Source organism: Capsicum annuum, chromosome 1, assembly GCF_002878395.1.
Source record: "Capsicum annuum cultivar UCD-10X-F1 chromosome 1, UCD10Xv1.1, whole genome shotgun sequence".
NCBI lineage: Eukaryota > Viridiplantae > Streptophyta > Magnoliopsida > Solanales > Solanaceae > Capsicum > Capsicum annuum.
Genome location: NC_061111.1, coordinates 146490663 through 146510257, shown reverse-complemented (window position 1 = coordinate 146510257; position 19595 = coordinate 146490663). Strand labels below are relative to the sequence as shown.

Sequence of the window (19595 nt, the reverse complement as noted above, 5' to 3'; positions counted from 1 at the left end):
TAACGTAATTTTCCTGAGCTTCTACATAATCTATATCGTGAGCATCTACACCTAAAGGCACACATACTTCTTCCTCAAAAGGTTGACTAAGCGGTGTCGGAAGCACACGGGTATATCTACTACTTGAACTACCTCTACCGCTAGTAATTCACTTTTTATTACCACTACCGCTTCTGGGACAAAATTTTTTAACACCTTTAGTAGCGAGGTTTCTTAATTTATCCATAATATAAATTAAACTAAAAAAATTCAAAATACACAAATATAATGAAATTAAATATTCAACAATTAATACACTAAATAAAATTAAACGTAAGAGATGGAACGACAATACCAAATTTAGAAAGTATCCGAAGGTTGCGACTTTAGAAACTTCTACTCGTACTTTGTAATTGCAAAATTAAAAAATTAAAGTGAGCACTTTAGGAGATTAAATTTATAGAATATTTGAGAATTGAGAGAATTAAAAATTGTGTGAAAAATGATTTGAAAGTGTAGGGTATTTATAGAATTTTTTTTTGGATTAAAAAATAATTTTAATATATATTTTTTTAATTAATGGTCCCAAACTAGCTGTTTGGACCCAAAAACGGCTATATAGCCGCCGTTGGTCCAAAATTCATAAATAATAATAATAAAAAAATAGGTCGGACTGGTTAACCAACTGACCCCAACTGGGTTGGGTCTGGGCCAAATTAACCGGGTTCAAAACAAAAAAAAAACGACTTGATATCCGATACCCTAAAGGCCTTTGGGCTTACCGGGTCGGGTCAAACCGACCCAATTTCATTAAATGAGCCGGTTCGGATTAGGTTGGGTTGAGTCAACTCGACCTGTTTGACAGACTTATATAGGAATCATTATAAATTAGATTTGAGAAAGAATGTGATAGCAGCATGCAATCACAATATAATTATTAGTTTTTCTTAAGTCTGATCTAAATTGTAACCGTAACAACGATTAATTTATAATTGTAATTCACATAATTACAAAATATATCATTGGCAAATAGTATTTCCTCCGTTCATTTTATGTTGTCATTTTGTTTTTAATTCGTCCCCAAAAATGTCATCTTTTTTAATTTAATAACTATTATCCTTATTTTATCCCGAGTCTCACTTAATAAGAAAAGACAACTAAAAAGTAAATATTAAAGTGACTTTAAGAGGAGCAATTTCATAAACGTTATAAAATCATCATTTATTTTTTAAACTCAGTATCCGATCAAATAGTGACATATAAAATGGGCGAAGGAAGTAATACATTTTCTTCTTCATTAATATCATAAAGTGACCATTTAAATTGACATCCTAAATTTTGTAGATGATCTAACATCATATACCTAGTATAAAGAAAGAAATTAAACATTCACAAAATCTCCATATGCAAAATAAAATAATACATGAATTAACAGTAAATATAAATATCCTTTTTTAATAAAGACCATTAAACAATAAGATATTTTTTTTTTACAAAATCGTTAGTAAGTAAACGTCCATTAAATCTGGTTAATAACAGATTTGATTTTTCTATTAGCAGCCTTTACTGCATCATCCATCACCTTCTCCCCACTTCACTTACACTCAACCGACACACAAAAATAAACAAACAAAAAGAGAAAGAAAGCAGGGAGCGTAGTAATTTTTTTTTTTTTAATTTCAGTATTTAAAAACACATTGAAACTCAATTAATTTAAATTTATATCAAATAAAATTTATTCATAAAAAGTATTTTCTATTTCTTTTTAATTTTCAAAATTTAAATTAAAAATTTCTAATTAAGAACGAAATAGTCACATTTACTACATCACATTTTTTGATCACAACAAGGGAGTGTAGTAATTGAATGATCGAAGAAAAACTAAAAAAAAAAAAGATGAAATAAATAAAAATAAAATAAAATAAAATGAAAGGAAACAATTGGAGATGTGAGTAGTTACAAACCTACCCCCATTTTTCTCTCTCTCTAGAGCTGTCGGTGGAGTGATCATTTGAGGGAAACTCACTGTCCCTACACTCTCTCTCTCTCTAGAACTAGTGGTATAAATGTACAATAAAGCTTCACTCATTCTCAGTCACATCCAGTAGTAGTTCTTGTGTCACTTTCGTCTCTTCTAAGCCAACCCCAACTGGCCATTTATTTATTAATAATATTAATCTTTATTTATTTTAATTTATTTATCTAATTTTACTGTGAAGTTTTTAAAGTAAATTTTCCTAAAAATAATTATGACCTAAGATAAGTGTCTGTGAAGACAGTAAAAGAATGTTTTCTTAACGAATTAAAAATAAAATTAAGACAAACAAAAATACAAATGAATACACTGGTAATAGTAATAATAGTGTAGATTATTTGTTTAGACACGACATACCAACAAATATATCTACTCGATCTCCAGCTAATACGCAGAGTCTACACTCCACAACACCCCTTTCATATATAGCTAGCTGTATATTTATTGGCAACCAAAGTACAAGGAGAGAGAGAGTGTGCGTATTGTCGGCATTGCTGCTGATCTTTCATTTTCTTGATATTTTTGGCTTCTGGGTGTCTCTCTTTATCTCATTTCTCCAGTGGATCCAAGGATCTTGGGTTGGGATTCTTGATTTATCGGATCTTGAGGTACTCTATCTTTCTTTTTGGAAATGTTGCTGAATTTTCTCTTATGTGATGGGGCAACATTTATGAAATGAAAATATGGATAGATTTTGATTTGTGGGGTTTACAGTACGATGAGTTATAGTTTTGACTGGGATTTAGCTTTGATCAAAATGTTTGTGATTGTTCTTCTTGAATAAATTCCACCTCTAACTGAAAACTGAGCTAAATATGTTGTTCTTTCTTTTCATTTTATGGGTGTTTTCCTGATTCATAATATCTGATTTCCTTTATTTTTCTTGGTGATTGAAATAGATCTGATCTGTAATTTGGGCATGTTGGTTGGGGACTTATCTGGCTGAGACTGGTATCTGATTGCAAATCCATTGTTTACATCCAAGTAGACTGACAATGGATCCAGAAGGTGATGTTAAGGTTAGTTCATGAAAGGAACAAATAAAGACTCTACCTTTTACCTTGTTTTTGCACAATTGCTGTTCAGATTGGTGTGATGATATCATTTCTTGTCAGTTTCCAACGTGCTTTTGGTATTTTGGCCAGTTATTTTGTGTGGTGTTCCACTATCTTGTGTTATGTGTCAGTATCAGGTTGAAATGATTGTAGTAATCTGTCAAGAACTGCACTTTAATGTTTTAATATTGGTCCTATTGAAACTCTGAAGGTCTTAGAATGTTTAGATCTTTGATGTGAATCTTAATTTAGAATTTATTCTACTGAAGTGTGAGTAGAAGTAGTTGGTCTGATCTTCTATGGTATGAGATTGATGCTTGAATGATGATTTAGCAAGCTTATATAGAAGTCTGGAAGTCTCTCACTGTGCTGATTTGTTTGCTTAGGGTAAGTCTTTGAAGACCATAGGAGGTCAAGTCTGTCAGATCTGTGGTGATGGTGTTGGCACTACTGTGAATGGCGAGCCATTTGTTGCTTGCGATGTCTGTGCATTCCCTGTTTGTAGGCCATGCTATGAATACGAGAGGAAGGACGGGAATCAATCTTGTCCACAGTGCAAGACCAGATACAAGAGACATAAAGGTATGGATGATTCTGGGGTTTGAGCATTTGCGTTGAATAGCTAGCTAATAGATCAGTCAAGACTTGTTGTCCAAGAGAAGTGAGAGACCTTATGTTTCTGAGTCTGGTGCATGATTTTATATGCTGACTGGCAACTTTTATGTAAGATGATAAAATTGCTTTGCTAAAATAATTATTTACAAGCAAGAGATTATGCATGAAGTTAACTTGCCTTTATCCTAAGCAACAAAGAAAACACTAAAAGAGAAAGAAAGAGGATCTAACTCTTCCTAATCTCCTGAAAGATTTGTGTGGCAGTTAACTAGATTAAGTCCTAGATTGTTTGGGTTTGAGATCTCTATGTGCTGTGTTATTTGATTGTTACAGGAAGTCCTGCTATTAGTGGTGAAAGTGTAGAAGATGCTGATGCTGATGATGGTGCCAGTGATCTTAATTACTCTTCTGAAAATCGGAATGAGAAGCAAAAAGTGGCTGACCGTATGTTGAGCTGGCACGGGACTTACGGGCGGGGTGAGGAGACTGGTGCTCCAAAGTATGATAAAGATGTCTCCCACAACCATATTCCTCTGCTTACAAATGGGACAGATGTATGATCCACAGTTGTTAGTTTTTCATGTTTATCTTTCCCCTTCCCGCAGATATATTTCCTGGTACAAGTAATTGAATGAGTGACTGAATACTTGTTTTTGTGTTACCTTTAGGTTTCTGGAGAACTGTCTGCAGCATCACCCGAACGCTACTCAATGGCATCTCCTGGACCTGCCGGTGGTGCAAAACACATCCATCCACTCACATATTCAACAGATGCTAACCAATCACGTATGTTCCTGGTTTGTTCTGCAAGTGCTTACAGAATTATCTGTTCCTCACCTCTGATATTAGATATTTGTTGACCCTTTCCTTGCTTATTTTGGCAGCTAACATCAGAGTTGTGGATCCAGTAAGGGAATTTGGATCCCCTGGACTTGGCAATGTTGCTTGGAAAGAAAGAGTTGATGGCTGGAAAATGAAGCAAGATAAGAATGTTGTGCCAATGACCACTAGCCATCCTCCTTCGGAACGAGGAGTTGGAGATATTGATGCTAGTACTGATATTCTAGTGGATGACTCTTTACTGTGAGTTTTCTTAATTTGGCTATTCTTATCTATTTTCTGGTTTCTGAGTGGTTGTTTTGGTAGATCATCTCTGATATCTCCCTGTCACAAAGAAAAAGAATGAGAAGAAAACAGAGTATTTGCATTCGTTATATGTGCTGAATCAGCATTCTAATGGAATGTTGAAGTGGTTGTTGAAGCATTTGAATTTTGTGTTTGTCCTTGAATATAGCATGAGTTTCCTCTAACGATACATCTTTGTTGATGCAGCAATGATGAGGCTAGGCAACCTCTTTCAAGGAAGGTGTCTATTCCATCATCTAGGATAAATCCTTACAGGATGGTTATTGTCCTCCGGCTTGTCATTCTTTGTATTTTCTTGCACTATCGCATAACGAATCCGGTGCCCAATGCATTTCCGTTATGGTTGTTATCTGTAATATGTGAGATTTGGTTTGCAATATCTTGGATTTTGGATCAGTTCCCCAAGTGGCTTCCAGTCAACCGTGAAACATATCTTGATAGGCTTGCGCTTAGGTGAGCTTGATCATTTTCTTTCTTTTTTGTTTTGCTTGTTTCCATTTTATCTCTTATATTCAGTTCTGATCATTATATGGCAGGTATGATCGTGAAGGAGAGCCATCACAGTTAGCTGCTGTTGACATATTTGTTAGTACTGTGGATCCTTTGAAGGAGCCTCCTCTTGTTACAGCAAATACTGTCCTGTCCATTCTTGCAGTTGACTATCCTGTTGATAAAGTGTCCTGTTATGTGTCTGATGATGGTGCTGCCATGTTGACTTTTGAAGCACTATCTGAGACGGCAGAGTTTGCTAGGAAATGGGTTCCTTTCTCTAAGAAGTACAGCATAGAACCACGAGCTCCAGAGTGGTACTTCTCTCAGAAGGTTGACTACTTGAAGGATAAAGTTCAACCATCATTTGTAAAAGATCGTCGGGCTATGAAGGTCAGTTTTAGTGTTTGCATTACCTTTTGTTGTTTTCTGGTTGATGTGTGCTCATAATGTTTATTGGGATTGTAATACAGAGGGAGTATGAAGAGTTCAAAATTCGCATCAATGCCCTTGTTGCAAAAGCTCAAAAGGTCCCTGAAGAAGGATGGATAATGCAGGATGGTACACCATGGCCTGGAAATAACACCAGGGATCATCCTGGGATGATTCAGGTAATCTTTTGCTGAATGGGATTTTTAGATCAAATGATATTGGTGTTGCTCAATTACTCTAACTTGAAGTTATTGAAGCTTGGATCTTACTTTAGTCCACAAGTTATACACTAGTCTTGACTTCTAATTAGCATTTCTATAAAAAATCTTTCTTTCTTCGGGGCATTTTCTTTTCTGAGAGCAACTGTATTATCTCTGTTGCTTACAGGTTTTCTTGGGACAAAGTGGAGGGCTTGACAGTGATGGAAATGAGTTGCCTCGTTTAGTGTATGTTTCTCGTGAGAAGCGTCCTGGCTTCCAACATCACAAAAAGGCTGGTGCCATGAATGCACTGGTAAGTTGCATGCCCCACCTCTCAATCTTGACTTTAATGGGACATCTTTATCATATACAGTGATTGTGCAGGTTCGCGTGTCAGCTGTTCTTACAAATGGACCTTTTATGTTGAATCTTGATTGTGATCACTACATAAACAACAGCAAGGCACTGAGAGAAGCAATGTGCTTTTTAATGGATCCTAACCTTGGAAAATACGTCTGCTATGTTCAATTTCCTCAGAGATTTGATGGTATTGATAGGAACGATCGATATGCCAACAGGAATACAGTGTTTTTCGATGTAAGTTTGTAACTTCAGTAACAGCGACTGAGTTATACTCAATGAGAAACTAGAATAGTGTTTTTTGCAGTTGATGAGTTTCTATACTCAGATCAATTCATGTGGTGTGAAATCACTGTTATTTGTTGAACCAGATTAACTTGAGAGGTTTGGATGGTATTCAAGGCCCAGTGTATGTGGGTACTGGATGTGTCTTTAATAGAACAGCTTTATATGGTTATGAACCTCCTATTAAGCCAAAGCATAAGAAGACAGGGTTCTTTTCTTCCTGCTTTGGTGGATCAAGAAAGAAGAGTTCTAAATCAAGTAAAAAGGGCTCAGACAAGAAGAAATCTAGTAAGCATGCTGATCCTACTGTGCCAATATTCAATCTGGAGGATATAGAGGAGGGAGTTGAAGGTATAGTTCAAATTCCTAAATCATTTTACTCCATGCTTATCACTGTTATCTTTGTCCGAATACTTAACCAATCCCAGAATGATTATTCGAACCATGCATATCGTGCCCCACTTGGCTCAACACCTCCTTTTTAGTAAGTCAATTGGCAAAGCTGTTGCATCAGGGGAAAAAAGGAAAAATGGCAAGTTGCTAAATGTCTCTTGGATTTAGATACCAGAAATATTCAATATCAGTTACTTCTTCATCATTTAGACTTAATCTACCTTGTAGTTCATTATTCAGATTACCTCAAATATTCTTCATGAAATTACTTCTGAACTGGAAATATAAGATAACCCCTAATCAGTAGTAGATTACTTGGAACACATTGAGTAATGGTTATTCACAATGAGAACTTTGTCCTATATTCGTTTGCTGTTTTAAGAGTGAATATTGTGTATTCTGCTGCCTTCTGGAATCAGGTTTGCCACTGTCCAATAATAATGCAAGTAAAAAAAAAAATTGATCTCGTTGAACTGTCACATGTAGACAAAAATGTCATTTCTAAGTCTGGATTGTCTTGGAAATGCCCTTGCAAACAGAAATATAATTAAGCTCGAGAATTCCTCCTGAACCGTTTAAAAATGGACCTATGTGCAGACATATATCGAGAAGAGGAGATACACATGGAAATTCTTTATGCTGTTGCCTAGCTTGTAGAATATCAATCAACTAATTGTACTCTTAACCCTTTCCCACAAAACATTCGATCAACCAATTGTGCTTCAATCCATTGTGTTGCTATGGAAATTCTCCATATCCATTAGTTCGTTATTTATTAGTTTGTTAATTATGGTTTTGTAAAATTTGTAACTGTTAATTGATACACATACTGCAAGAAGTATTTTAGGCGCGCGTTCACTTACGTGCCTTCTGTGGCTTGCCCTCACTACCTTTTTCTTTAACTTGTTAAGCAACCTGAAAAGAATTGCAGTGATGTGTTTTATATGTTAGTAAAGTTAACCCATCGTAAAAATAAATGCTTGTGAAGAGTTTGGATCTTAGTTGTTCCTAGATTAGCATGCTAAAATTATAAGCAAGGATGCAGGTCATGCCAGGCGGACAGACAACACTTTCATGTTTTATCAAGTTTGAGGATTAAAGTACACTTTTATCCTCTTTATGTTCCTTGTGCACTCATTCTTTACAGGATTATCCTAATTCTTTATGCTCAAGTCCCTTAAGTTTATGTGGTGGTTCAATAGGTTTCTTGAAGTTTTACTAACTTCTCTCACACAATGTTTCCCCTCTTTCTCATGAAATCAGGTGCTGGATTTGACGACGAGAAGTCACTTCTCATGTCACAAATGAGCCTTGAGAAGAGATTTGGACAGTCTGCTGTTTTTGTTGCTTCGACACTCATGGAGAATGGCGGTGTTCCTCAATCTGCTACCCCAGAGACCCTTCTGAAAGAGGCTATTCATGTTATTAGTTGTGGTTATGAAGACAAATCAGAATGGGGAAGTGAGGTAATGATGTATTCTAGACTCCCCCTCCCGCCTCCCCCACATAAAGTCTAGGATCCATAGGGAAGGGCCTACAAGTAATGTGTGGATTAAGCGCTTGTCACAGGTTCCAACATTTCCATAGACAACAGCCTGTATTTAAGCAGAGAAGGATAGTGGGGCAGGCCCTTTATCCATCGAGTCCCAACCATGAGTCACTGGTCCTTGGACATACAAAGAAGTTTTTAGAATTGGTAGGTTTCTAAAAGGGGGGGGGGGGGGGGGTGAGTGGTTGAGGTATGTGAGTAATAACCTGGAGATTGCAAGTTTGTAGAACACTCTATATGTGCTCATCTTCCCATTTGTACTTTCTGAACTGTAGCAGGCTTCACAATAGATTAGTCGAGATACACCTGAACAACACCATTTAAAAAGTTCTAGGGCGGGGTAGGGAATTGTGGATGGGTAATCATTGCCCGGAGAACTGTATTAACTGAATTTGAGGTGACTTACTACTTATTGTTTGACCTTCCGACAGAAAAAAAAGAAACCAAAAAGAGATTCAGCGTCTAGTGTTTTACCGAAAACAATATTCCATTTCTTTTAATTTGGTGAAAGGAAATGAGAACAACTTGTATTTGCCTTTTATCAAGAAAAGAAGAAAGAACTGAAACATGCTGCATCAGTATGGCCATCAGCTGCAGCGTAATAGACCCTTAAAGAAAATGATGAGCTACTTCTAGATACTAAATTCCTCGATGCATCGGTTTTGGAACAATGTAAATGCTAGAATTTCTTTCTGGTACCGCTTATTTTAGACTCAACTGGACCATGATTGTTGTTACTGCTATGGAATAAGTGTATTTGAATACTTAAATTTCATCGTATATGTGTAGATTGGATGGATCTATGGTTCTGTCACAGAAGATATTCTTACTGGATTTAAGATGCATGCCCGTGGTTGGCGATCCATATACTGTATGCCCAAGAGACCCGCCTTCAAAGGGTCAGCTCCTATTAATCTTTCAGATCGTCTGAACCAAGTGCTTCGATGGGCTTTAGGGTCCGTGGAAATTCTTTTCAGTAGGCATTGTCCTATATGGTATGGATACAGTGGACGGTTGAAGTGGCTGGAGAGATTTGCATATGTCAACACCACCATTTATCCAGTCACAGCTATTCCACTTCTTATATACTGCACACTTCCAGCTATCTGTCTACTTACTGGGAAATTCATTATCCCTCAGGTTAGCTTCGGTCTAAAAACTCTTGTCAACTTGAAAAGCATGCTTGTCATATCTTGCTTTTTTTGCGTATCCAAGGTTATTTGATACTCCTCTTTATGTGACTATCCCTTTTTCCTCTTTAGAAAAGAACGTTACCTTCCTATACCCAGAAACAATCCAACTTTAAACTTACCATTTACCCCTAATGACATGATTCTATAGCCACAAAAATGATATGACATGTTTAAGACCGCAAGTTCCAAAATTCTTTTTTCGTTCATAAGCTCCATGCCCAGTCAAACACTTTCACAGTCTTGTATGATAAAAAGTCAAACTCGACATGAAATGAAATAGACCTTTTTTTTTCTCAGAGAAAAGAAATAGAGGGAGTATTATGTATTTGCCAAAAGCCCAAAACAATGATCCCCGTATTTAATTTGAGTTCTTCAAGTAGCTGCACATAGTTTCTGAACTTGAGAAAGGATCTGAATATGAACATAATTACTGGATAGCCTTTATTCAGATCACATTGAGCATACACTTGCCAAGATATATTTTTACAGGATTTACAGAATCTTAATTCTTCTTTTTGCAGATTAGCAACCTTGCTAGCATCTGGTTTATATCCCTCTTTCTTTCCATTTTTGCTACTGGTATTCTGGAGATGAGATGGAGTGGTGTTGGAATTGATGAATGGTGGAGAAATGAACAGTTTTGGGTCATTGGTGGTGTGTCAGCTCACTTGTTTGCTGTCTTTCAAGGACTGCTCAAAGTGCTTGCTGGTATTGATACCAACTTTACTGTTACATCCAAGGCATCAGATGAAGATGGGGACTTTGCAGAACTCTACATGTTCAAATGGACAACTCTGCTTATACCCCCTACTACTCTCCTCATTGTAAACCTGGTAGGAGTTGTGGCCGGCATCTCATACGCCATCAACAGTGGTTACCAATCATGGGGTCCCCTCTTTGGTAAATTATTCTTTGCTTTCTGGGTGATTGTTCACCTTTACCCCTTCCTCAAAGGTCTCATGGGTCGTCAGAACCGGACACCCACTATCGTGGTCGTGTGGTCTATTCTTCTGGCTTCCATTTTCTCTTTGTTATGGGTGCGAATTGATCCCTTCACAACAAGAGTTACTGGGCCAGACGTTCAGGCATGTGGTATCAATTGCTAGGAAGAAACTTGGGCATGTGGTATCAATTGCTAGGAAGAAACTTGCATGCAAGCAAATAACTAGTCCGAAGGTCATCGAAGTTCAATGTAATCAACCATGCAAAATGAGTTCAAGATGCTCTATAGCCATGTGATCTCATGTTTTACATCCAAACTTGGGTGTGCTTGTTTTTCGTCCCTGTGAATTTTACTTTATTTGTGCAGCATTTAGCCATGTAAAAGTTTCGCGTTGATCCTAGATCAAACAAAAGAAACCAAGATCATAATTTGCTCCCTGTTATAGCTTTTATTCTGAGATAGAAACTCTGCTTATGTATACGAATTTCATATTGCTCCCGTTGATGGATGGCAATGTTGTAACTTATAGTGCCCATAATGTTCTAGTGGTATTTATTTATTCATTCAAAATTTTGTGTTGCAACGCGAGGACTTCAAAGATTATTGTATGGTAACAATTATTTGTTGTACTTTGTATGGTAACAATTATTTGTTGTACTTTTCCTTTCCTTTACTGAAATCTCTCAGTGATGTCTTGATTTAACTAATGCAACAATATCTTTCTTCAATCAGGAAATTGCTTGATTGAGATCAGAAGAACCCTTTGGATTCTTAAGTCAAGGATATAATATTAGTTGTATGTTCAATCCTTATAAAACTCCTAAACAACATGATTACATGAAATTGTCCAAAGTGAGGTATAATAATGTGTTGCTGGAATTCAAGTTCAGTAAAAAGATAACTTCAGAGTTCCAGGCCCGTCACTGTTTTGGTACAACATGAGGTTGAGGGCATTTTGCATTCAAATTTTGAATGGTTTAGGATAATATTAATGTTATGACCATACGTTTCACTTTAATCATAGCTCTCCCAGTCTCCAGCATTTAATAAGCCACAGTATTCACTTACTATCCCTTTTCAGCATTTAAGCGCTCTTTGATTTTCTCCATTCTACTATTTGTCTTGATATGGGGATTCAAAATTTCAAATAAAAGAGCTTTCTTGAAATAATTGAATCTACAAATCCTTTCTTGTTCTTCAGTTGTTGAGACTGATGGCTTATGCTTCTGTTGTTTCTCTTGCTCAAACTCTAGAGCAACTCAATACCAGAATCCCAGGTTTGTTCTCTGAACCAAAAATCCAATCTTTAGCTGCATCTCTTGAATATTTCAAAGGCTTTCTTGATGGTAGTTGCAAGAGTAGTTATCACCAAGAACAAATCACAGTTTTGGTTGGAAAGTTCAGAGATGCACTCAATGAAGCTGAGACTATTATCGAACAAAAGATTTGTGAGATTCATCAGATGGGAAGTTCGACTAATATTGAAAAAGCAAGTGAAGATTTAGTAGGAACTTTACTACCAGCAGTACAGAAGATTGAGTTAATAAGGAGAGAGTTGGTGCTGAGTCTTGAGAATTGCACAAGCCATGACCATGACATTGAACCCTCTGATGATCATTTCGAGAGGAGCGAATCCATGATTGGAAGTCCATATAGACATAGTTTTACTACAAATGTGGAGAATGATGTTGTGGGTCTTGATGATGATTTGGAGAAGATCATAGACAGACTACTTGGGTCCTCATCTGAAAGAGAAGTCGTCGCAATTACAGGTAAGAGCTAGCTCTTTCAATGTATGATCATTGAATTTTACTCACTATGACATTGAAGTCACCAATCTTTTTCTCGTTTGAGTAAACTAATTTGACTCACTAATAACATTAAAACTACATCACGGATAGATTTTGTTGTTACTAGGACTAAAGTTAGTGACTTTACTTATAGTGGGTAAAGTACAGTTAATTTACTTTATTGTTGTAGTGAATAAACTAAGCAACTTTACTTTTATAGTGGGCAAAGTTCAATCATTTTAATGCTGACAAAAATAGTTTTGTCACTTCACATTTATAACGTATAGAGTAAATGACCATATGGGAGATCAATCCTTACTGCCTGTAACATTCAGAAGGTTCAACAGCTGAAACTTGTGCCAGTTTCTGTCAAACAATGTATAATCATCATCTACACACCAAGTAAGTGAGAAAGATATAGAACCTACATTATATGTATCTGTAAGTTGTAAAATCATGGCTAAAATGAACACAATCCTTCCACCCCACACTATGTTTACAGTTTTTTTTACCACCCCCAACCTAAAACAGCAAGTTTTTAAATCAGGCATCAGCACATCTTGTCGGTGCATATCCCAGCCTAGACCTTTTGGTATCATATAAGATATGGAAATTCTGCTGTTGGTAGTTACCAATTATTGACATGGCAGAGTGAGGTGTGTTTAAAACTGCCAAACAAACAATTGCCTCTGGATCAAGTTTAATAAAGTAGTTCTCAGCCGGAAAATTCCAAATAGCCCCATCACCAAAAACTATCCGAAATGAGGGCAATTCGAGATTCTCCACTCCAGACACATTGTAACATGGTCTCAGAATGGGAAAATCTTCTATTAAAGGATAGCCCTTCACCTTGTTAACAAATGCATCTTTTATAATCTCATATGCTGGTTCGGCGAAATAGCTCAAAGTGGTTCCTGAATCAATGATTGTGCCACCAACACCTAGTGGAGACAGATTCCATGTCTCCTCTGGTATTTTTAGCACTTCATCTCCAACTATGACTGATTTTATCTGTACATAGTAGAATGTTTCTGCAGGATTTTCTTTCCCACCAACTAGTAAAGTGAAGTTCAAGTTTGGATGTTTCATGAGCTCTTTATCTTCACCAAAAATCAGTTTGCTTCTGACACTAGAATTGCTATTCCTATTGACTAGACAATACGAAAAAGAAGAATGGCCATATAAAGATTGTAACTGAGACGAAAATGAAAGTTGTCCCCTACCAAGTCCTAGCAATCCTGCAGCACCATGAAACAAGCCTCTATTCCAATGACCACAACCAAACATCACATTTTCCACCTTCTTGATCTCTGAGTTTCCACTGGGAGCTGTGAGATTAACCGAGAACGTCTCAAGCGCGAAATCACCAGTCGTGTTCGAGCTGTCTCCATACCAGTAGTAATAAGGGCAAGTCTGGTTCTCAGTCTTGCAAGGCTGTGGAGGGTCAGGAGATGAAACAAGGTGACATCTTGGATCATGGCAGGTTATATTCGTAAAAGAAGTCGAGTCTTTAGGATCATAATATGGACCATTTTGTTCAAAACAATCATAACAAGGTACACACTGAATCCAATTAAGATCACTACCAGTATCAAGAATCAAAGAGAAGTGCTTAGGAGGTGTACCAACAAAAACATCCATGAAGTATTCCCCTGATCCAAGACTCACCCCTGACTCCAAAGTTGCCATGAGCTTCCCTGATAGATTAAAAGACGAGGCTGCTGGAGAAATGACAGGCTTTTCATTACCTTTTTCCAATCTTGAAACACTGATTTGATTCTTTTTCTCTACAATCCTTGTATGCAATGTCTGAATTCTACCTAAGTCCCTCGATGTCGACTCAAAAACAGTCTCTTTAGTTTCTATATTTTGACCAGTTGTTCTATGCCGTAGGTGAAACTTGACTGCTTCTCTTGACTGCTCTCCAAATATCATAACATCTTCTTCATCTTTTTCTCCAAATATCTCTCCAGTTGTTGATGTACCATGACTGCAACCTACTGAGTTACCAGAAGAAGAAACAACATTGAAACTAGGATGTTGAGGGAATTCAATACCAGAAGCAGTAGAATTCACATTGATCCTAAAATTGTTATTAAGTCCCCTAGAGGCTACAAAACCAAATGACAATAAACTCAACAACACCAAAATAAAAACACTCAACTTCGTCGACATTTTAATACTAATCTGGACTCTTTTATTTCAGCTTCTGAAAAAGAACCAAAAGGGACTATATAAAAAGGATTTAGCTCTTCATTTTAAAACTCTAAATCAAGAATGCCAAAAAAAAGAAAGAAAAAAGATTAAGAAAAGATGTTGTGAGGTTGAGACACAAATGTAACTATTTGGGTAAGAAGAGAAGTTGGATTTTGTCATGTATTTTGCTTTTGGTTGAGAGATTTTGAATGGAGTTTGATGTTTGAACTTTGAAGAGCGACTTTGAACGCTGCCTTTTCCTTTTTAAATGACTAGTTACCTCCCACGTGGTTTGAGTTTCTTGGTAGCTCGAGTAATTTTATTTTTTCCAAAAAATATTATAGGTGTCGTTTTAATAAATATTATCTTTGATTTGTTAAAATAGACAAGTAAAAAAAAAAAAAGAAAAATTATTTTCATAACAGTCAAATAAAGAAGAATGGAAGAAATATTTTTTAAAAGATCACGGCAGATAGAGTCTTGAAGTATTGGGTTTATCCTAACGTAACTCAATATTTTTGCGAAATTATAATAAATAGTATAAGTGAATTCATAACATAAAAAATATAATTGATTTGACGCTAAAAACCTTAAAAATTGAATGTATCTTGAATCTGTATGTGTTACACAAGGAGAAATAAGACAAATTCGTTATTCACATATATACCGAAATTAGTGTACACAGCTAATTTAGAATTGAAGTTGCAATCAAATGGTTACAAACTTTCTTAGGACCATTTAGATACAGATTTCAATTCCAATATATATATATATATTCTACTAATATATAAGAGGGAGTTTGAGCAGCTTCGGGCTGTCCTCCTTGCCGATAATCCAGTTGCTTGCTTCGTGGTTTTATTATATCACCCTTAATTAATTATTATATGTCATTTATACATTTAAAAATTAATATATTTAATTAAAAAATAAAATAGATATTTATGACACGTTCGCTTCAGCTATTTTAATCATAATTTTACTATATTACCCTTAATTAATTATTATAAGTCATCTAAGTATTAAAAATTTAATAATATTTAATTCTAAATTAACTTGAAATCTTATTCGAGGCCCGCTTATATTTTTTCTCTCTCTTATATTATAAGAGACAGTTGAAGCAGCTGCCACGAGCTTCCCATCGTCCTCCTTGCCGACATTCAATTGTTGCTCCGTGATTTTACTATATCATTCCTAATTAATTATTATATATTATATATTATTTATGTATTGAAAAATTAATAATATTTAATTAAAAAAGTAAAATAGATATTTACGACATGTTTGCTTTAGCTGCTTCAATCATAATTTTACTACGTCACCCTTAATTAATTATTATAAGTCGTTTAACTATTAAAAATTAATAATAGTTAATAAAAACATAAAATAAACATAAAATGATAAATTAACTCTTGATGTTTTAAATTAGCTTGACTTCTTATATGATACTAACTTAATTTTTTGCACAGGTATTTTTTATATCAATTTTGTTATATCACTTCTAATAAATTATATTATGAGTCACTTAATACATGTCTACTTCGTTACTTCAATCGTGATATTTGATTGACTCTCGAAATTATATCAGTGTTAGTTAAATTGAAATAGAAGAAAAAGTATTATAAATCACAATAATTAAAAACTTAAATTATTTTTAAAATATCCCGTTGTCCTCCTCGCCGACATTGATTTGCTTGCTCTGTAATTTTACTATATCACTTCTAATTAATTATTATATGACATTTATGTATTAGAAAATTAATAATATTTAATTAAAAAAATAAAATAATCATTTATGACATATTTGTTTCAGCTGCTTCAACCATATTTTTACTATGTTACCCCTAATTAATTAATATAAGTCATTTAACTATTAAAAAATAATAATATTTTACGAAAATATAAAATAGACATAAGATATAAATTAACTTTTGATGTTTTAAATTAACTTGACGTCTTATATGATGTCAACTTAAATTTTTTCGTCAAGTATTGTCACTTAAATTGAAATAAAATAAAAAATATTATAAATCAAAATAATTAAAATTTTAAATTATTTTTAAAATATAAATGACTATCAATGTTACAAAAGTTTTGACAAGAAAAGAGTACTATAAATTACAATAGCTAACGACTTAAATAAGTAAATTACAGTGCCAAAAAAGTGTTATAAATTACAATAGATAACAACTTAAAATATCTAAAAACATATTAAAAAATAATTAATTATTTAAATTTTATTTGTGTCCCATAAATTGAGATAAAAATACGTATAAAATACTATAAATCATAATAATTAATAACATAAAAAATTTAAAAGATATAAAATATTTATCGAACTCTTGAAATTATATCAGTAGCACTTAAATTGGAATAGAAGAAAAAGTACTATAAATCACAATAATTTAAAAATTAAATTATTTTTAAAATATAATTGACTATCAATACCACAAAAATTTGGATAAGGAGAGTAACATATATTAATTAAAAATTATATAAAAATTATTATAAATGATAATAGTTACAGCTTGAAATGTCAAAAAAAATTAATTTGTTATATATTTCAAAAATAAATGTAAAAAAAAAAAACTATAAATCACTTAAATTGGAATAGAAGAAAAAGTATTATAAATCTCAATAATTAAAACTTAAATTATTTTAAAAAAATAATTGACTATTAATGCCACAAAAGTTTAGACAAGGAGAGTAACATATATTATTTGAAAATTACATAAAAATTATAATAAATTACAATAGTTAACAACTACAAATATATTAAAAATATGATTGATTATCTAAATTATATTTATGCTATATAAATTGAGATAAAAAATAATTTATATTGGGCTTGTGCTAGCACGGGCCTCGGTATCTAGTATATATATATAAACTAGTTAGGCCTAACAGTATATTGTGATAACTATCCCATAATTTACAAAGACGGATCTTACTAAATTTTCAAACTTTAACTAATATATATATAAATATAAAATATTGATAAACTAGTTAGGCCTAACAGTATATTGTGATAACTATCCCATAATTTACAAAGATGCATCTTACTAAATTTTCAAACTTTAACTAATATAGATATGCTTATTGTCATGGTGTTCTTGTGTTCATATCTCTCAAATGGAAATAAAAGTTTAGTGCATTAACTACGTGGGCGCATTTAATATAACAACCACTTACTGTCCATCAAAAAGAATTTTGTTGTCACACTTCACCGTTTTAAGTAAATTTCTTCTTTTTTGTTCTTTCGTTTTAATACATGTTATGTTATAAATGGGTATATGTAATGTCAAATTTGAAACTTCTCCGAAATCCCCACTTAGCCCACGTACTTTTACGGTTTTATTTTGATAAAAGACATTTTTCCCTGAATTTGTCCTTCAAAATTACTTTAGCACTTAACCTTGACTTTTGTTTATTTACTCTCTTTAACATTTTAAAGTATATTATTTTCACCCCTAAAGCTGACATGACTTTTTTTTTTTTTTTAAAAAGGACATTTTTTAATTTAAAAACTGATATGTCCCCACTTTTATATATATATATATATATATAATAATAATAATATCGTAGATTATATAGTTAGTATAATACTATAGACAGATAAATATAACAAACAAATTATATAAAACAAGCAATTAAAGCAGGTAAATAATTTTAAAGCAGAGTTATCGCGATTTATAATAGACAAATAGATAAATAATAATAAGAATAGATAGGTAATATAGACAGATAATAATAACAATAAAGTAGTAATAGAGAATATAATAAACAGATAAATAACAATTATAATTGACAGGACGGATAGATAGGTATATCAGTAATATATAAACAAAGTTAATAATAAATAGTAATTAGTATTTATATATATAAACAATATATATATGTTAATAAGTATAAGTATATATACATATATTAGTAAGTGTATATATAAGCAGTAAATATATGTATACATATTATACTATTTAAATATTAGGTAATAATATATATAATATTAACAACAATATATATATATATATATATATATATTGTTTATATATATATAATATATCGTAGATTATATAGTCAGTATAATACTATAAACAGATACATATAGCAAGCAAATTATATATAACAAGTAATTAAAGCAGGTAAGTAATTTTAAAACAGAGTTATTGCAGTTGTGTTTTAATATGGTGTAAAGTTCTACTCAGTACTCCCTCCTTCGTTATTCTTAGTCCAGTGTAAGTGTCCAAGTCATAAAGATCCAAGTATATTTTCTCCCAAAATAATTTTTTTATTTTTAATTTATACTCTATTTATCTCTTTCTCTTCAGTTTTAGGTATTTAGTAATATCTTCTTTAATCACACCCCGGAAGAATAACAACAATCCTTTTTTAATCTTCTTCGGACTTTTTGAGTCCCTAGGAATTCAAAGATTAATCCATCGTTATTGCTAAAACACTGAGAGAATAACCATATACTGAGTGTATATTTATAAATAATTTACTAGATCAGAAAACTGATGGTGAATCGCCGGCGATCCAGATCTTAACAATAATAAAACACATGTGAATGAAAATATAAACTTGATTAATTCAAACATAATTTACAAACTTGAGAGAAAAATACAAAGATCTATGTAACTACTACTTATATGCCTTAAGTAAGGAGTGAGGTTTTCCTTTCGGGAGTCCTCTGAAAGTTGATAGCTACCGAAAATGAAGAACTAAGAAAACTTTTACCACTTTTCACACACTTTTTTTTTTAAATAACTTACAAACTTTAGAAACTAAGAAACTTAAAGAACTTAAGAAAATCAAAGAACTTTCTCACTCTTGATTCTTTCTTGTTTTTTTCTCTCTTTGATACATGTTTAAGTTTTTCATAAAAAGGGGTATTTATAGGCATCCTTGGACTTCAAATATTAACTTTTTTGTGGACTT

The 19595-nt window shown here is 33.4% G+C and overlaps 3 protein-coding genes across 3 annotated transcripts in view; 2 read left to right on the top strand and 1 right to left on the bottom strand.

Moving 5' to 3' along the window:
• The first annotated feature begins 2369 nt into the window (after positions 1-2369).
• Positions 2370-11331, top strand: LOC107839276 (cellulose synthase A catalytic subunit 3 [UDP-forming]). The gene is made up of 15 exons (XM_016682697.2): positions 2370-2622; positions 2914-3033; positions 3456-3651; positions 4018-4238; positions 4353-4470; positions 4569-4767; positions 5017-5283; positions 5367-5712; positions 5793-5930; positions 6139-6264; positions 6336-6548; positions 6683-6947; positions 8253-8455; positions 9328-9678; positions 10253-11331. The coding sequence occupies exons 2-15, from the start codon at positions 3010-3012 to the stop codon at positions 10835-10837; spliced, it is 3252 nt and encodes a 1083-aa protein (XP_016538183.1). The 5' UTR covers positions 2370-2622; positions 2914-3009; the 3' UTR covers positions 10838-11331.
• A 148-nt stretch (positions 11332-11479) lies between these two features.
• Positions 11480-19595, top strand: part of LOC107839245 (putative late blight resistance protein homolog R1B-23) — a 20400-nt gene continuing 12284 nt past the window's right edge. Inside the window, exon 1 of the mRNA XM_047397441.1 lies at positions 11480-12446. Coding sequence (XP_047253397.1) covers positions 11888-12446 — 559 coding nt within the window. The 5' untranslated portion in view covers positions 11480-11887. The remainder of the gene's footprint in view (positions 12447-19595) is intronic.
• Positions 12868-14279, bottom strand: LOC107839285 (aspartyl protease family protein 2; the record flags this gene model as incomplete). Its single annotated transcript, XM_016682709.2, is given in 1 exon segment — positions 12868-14279. A coding segment is annotated over 1 exon segment (1272 nt), but the record flags the coding sequence as incomplete, so codon positions are not given.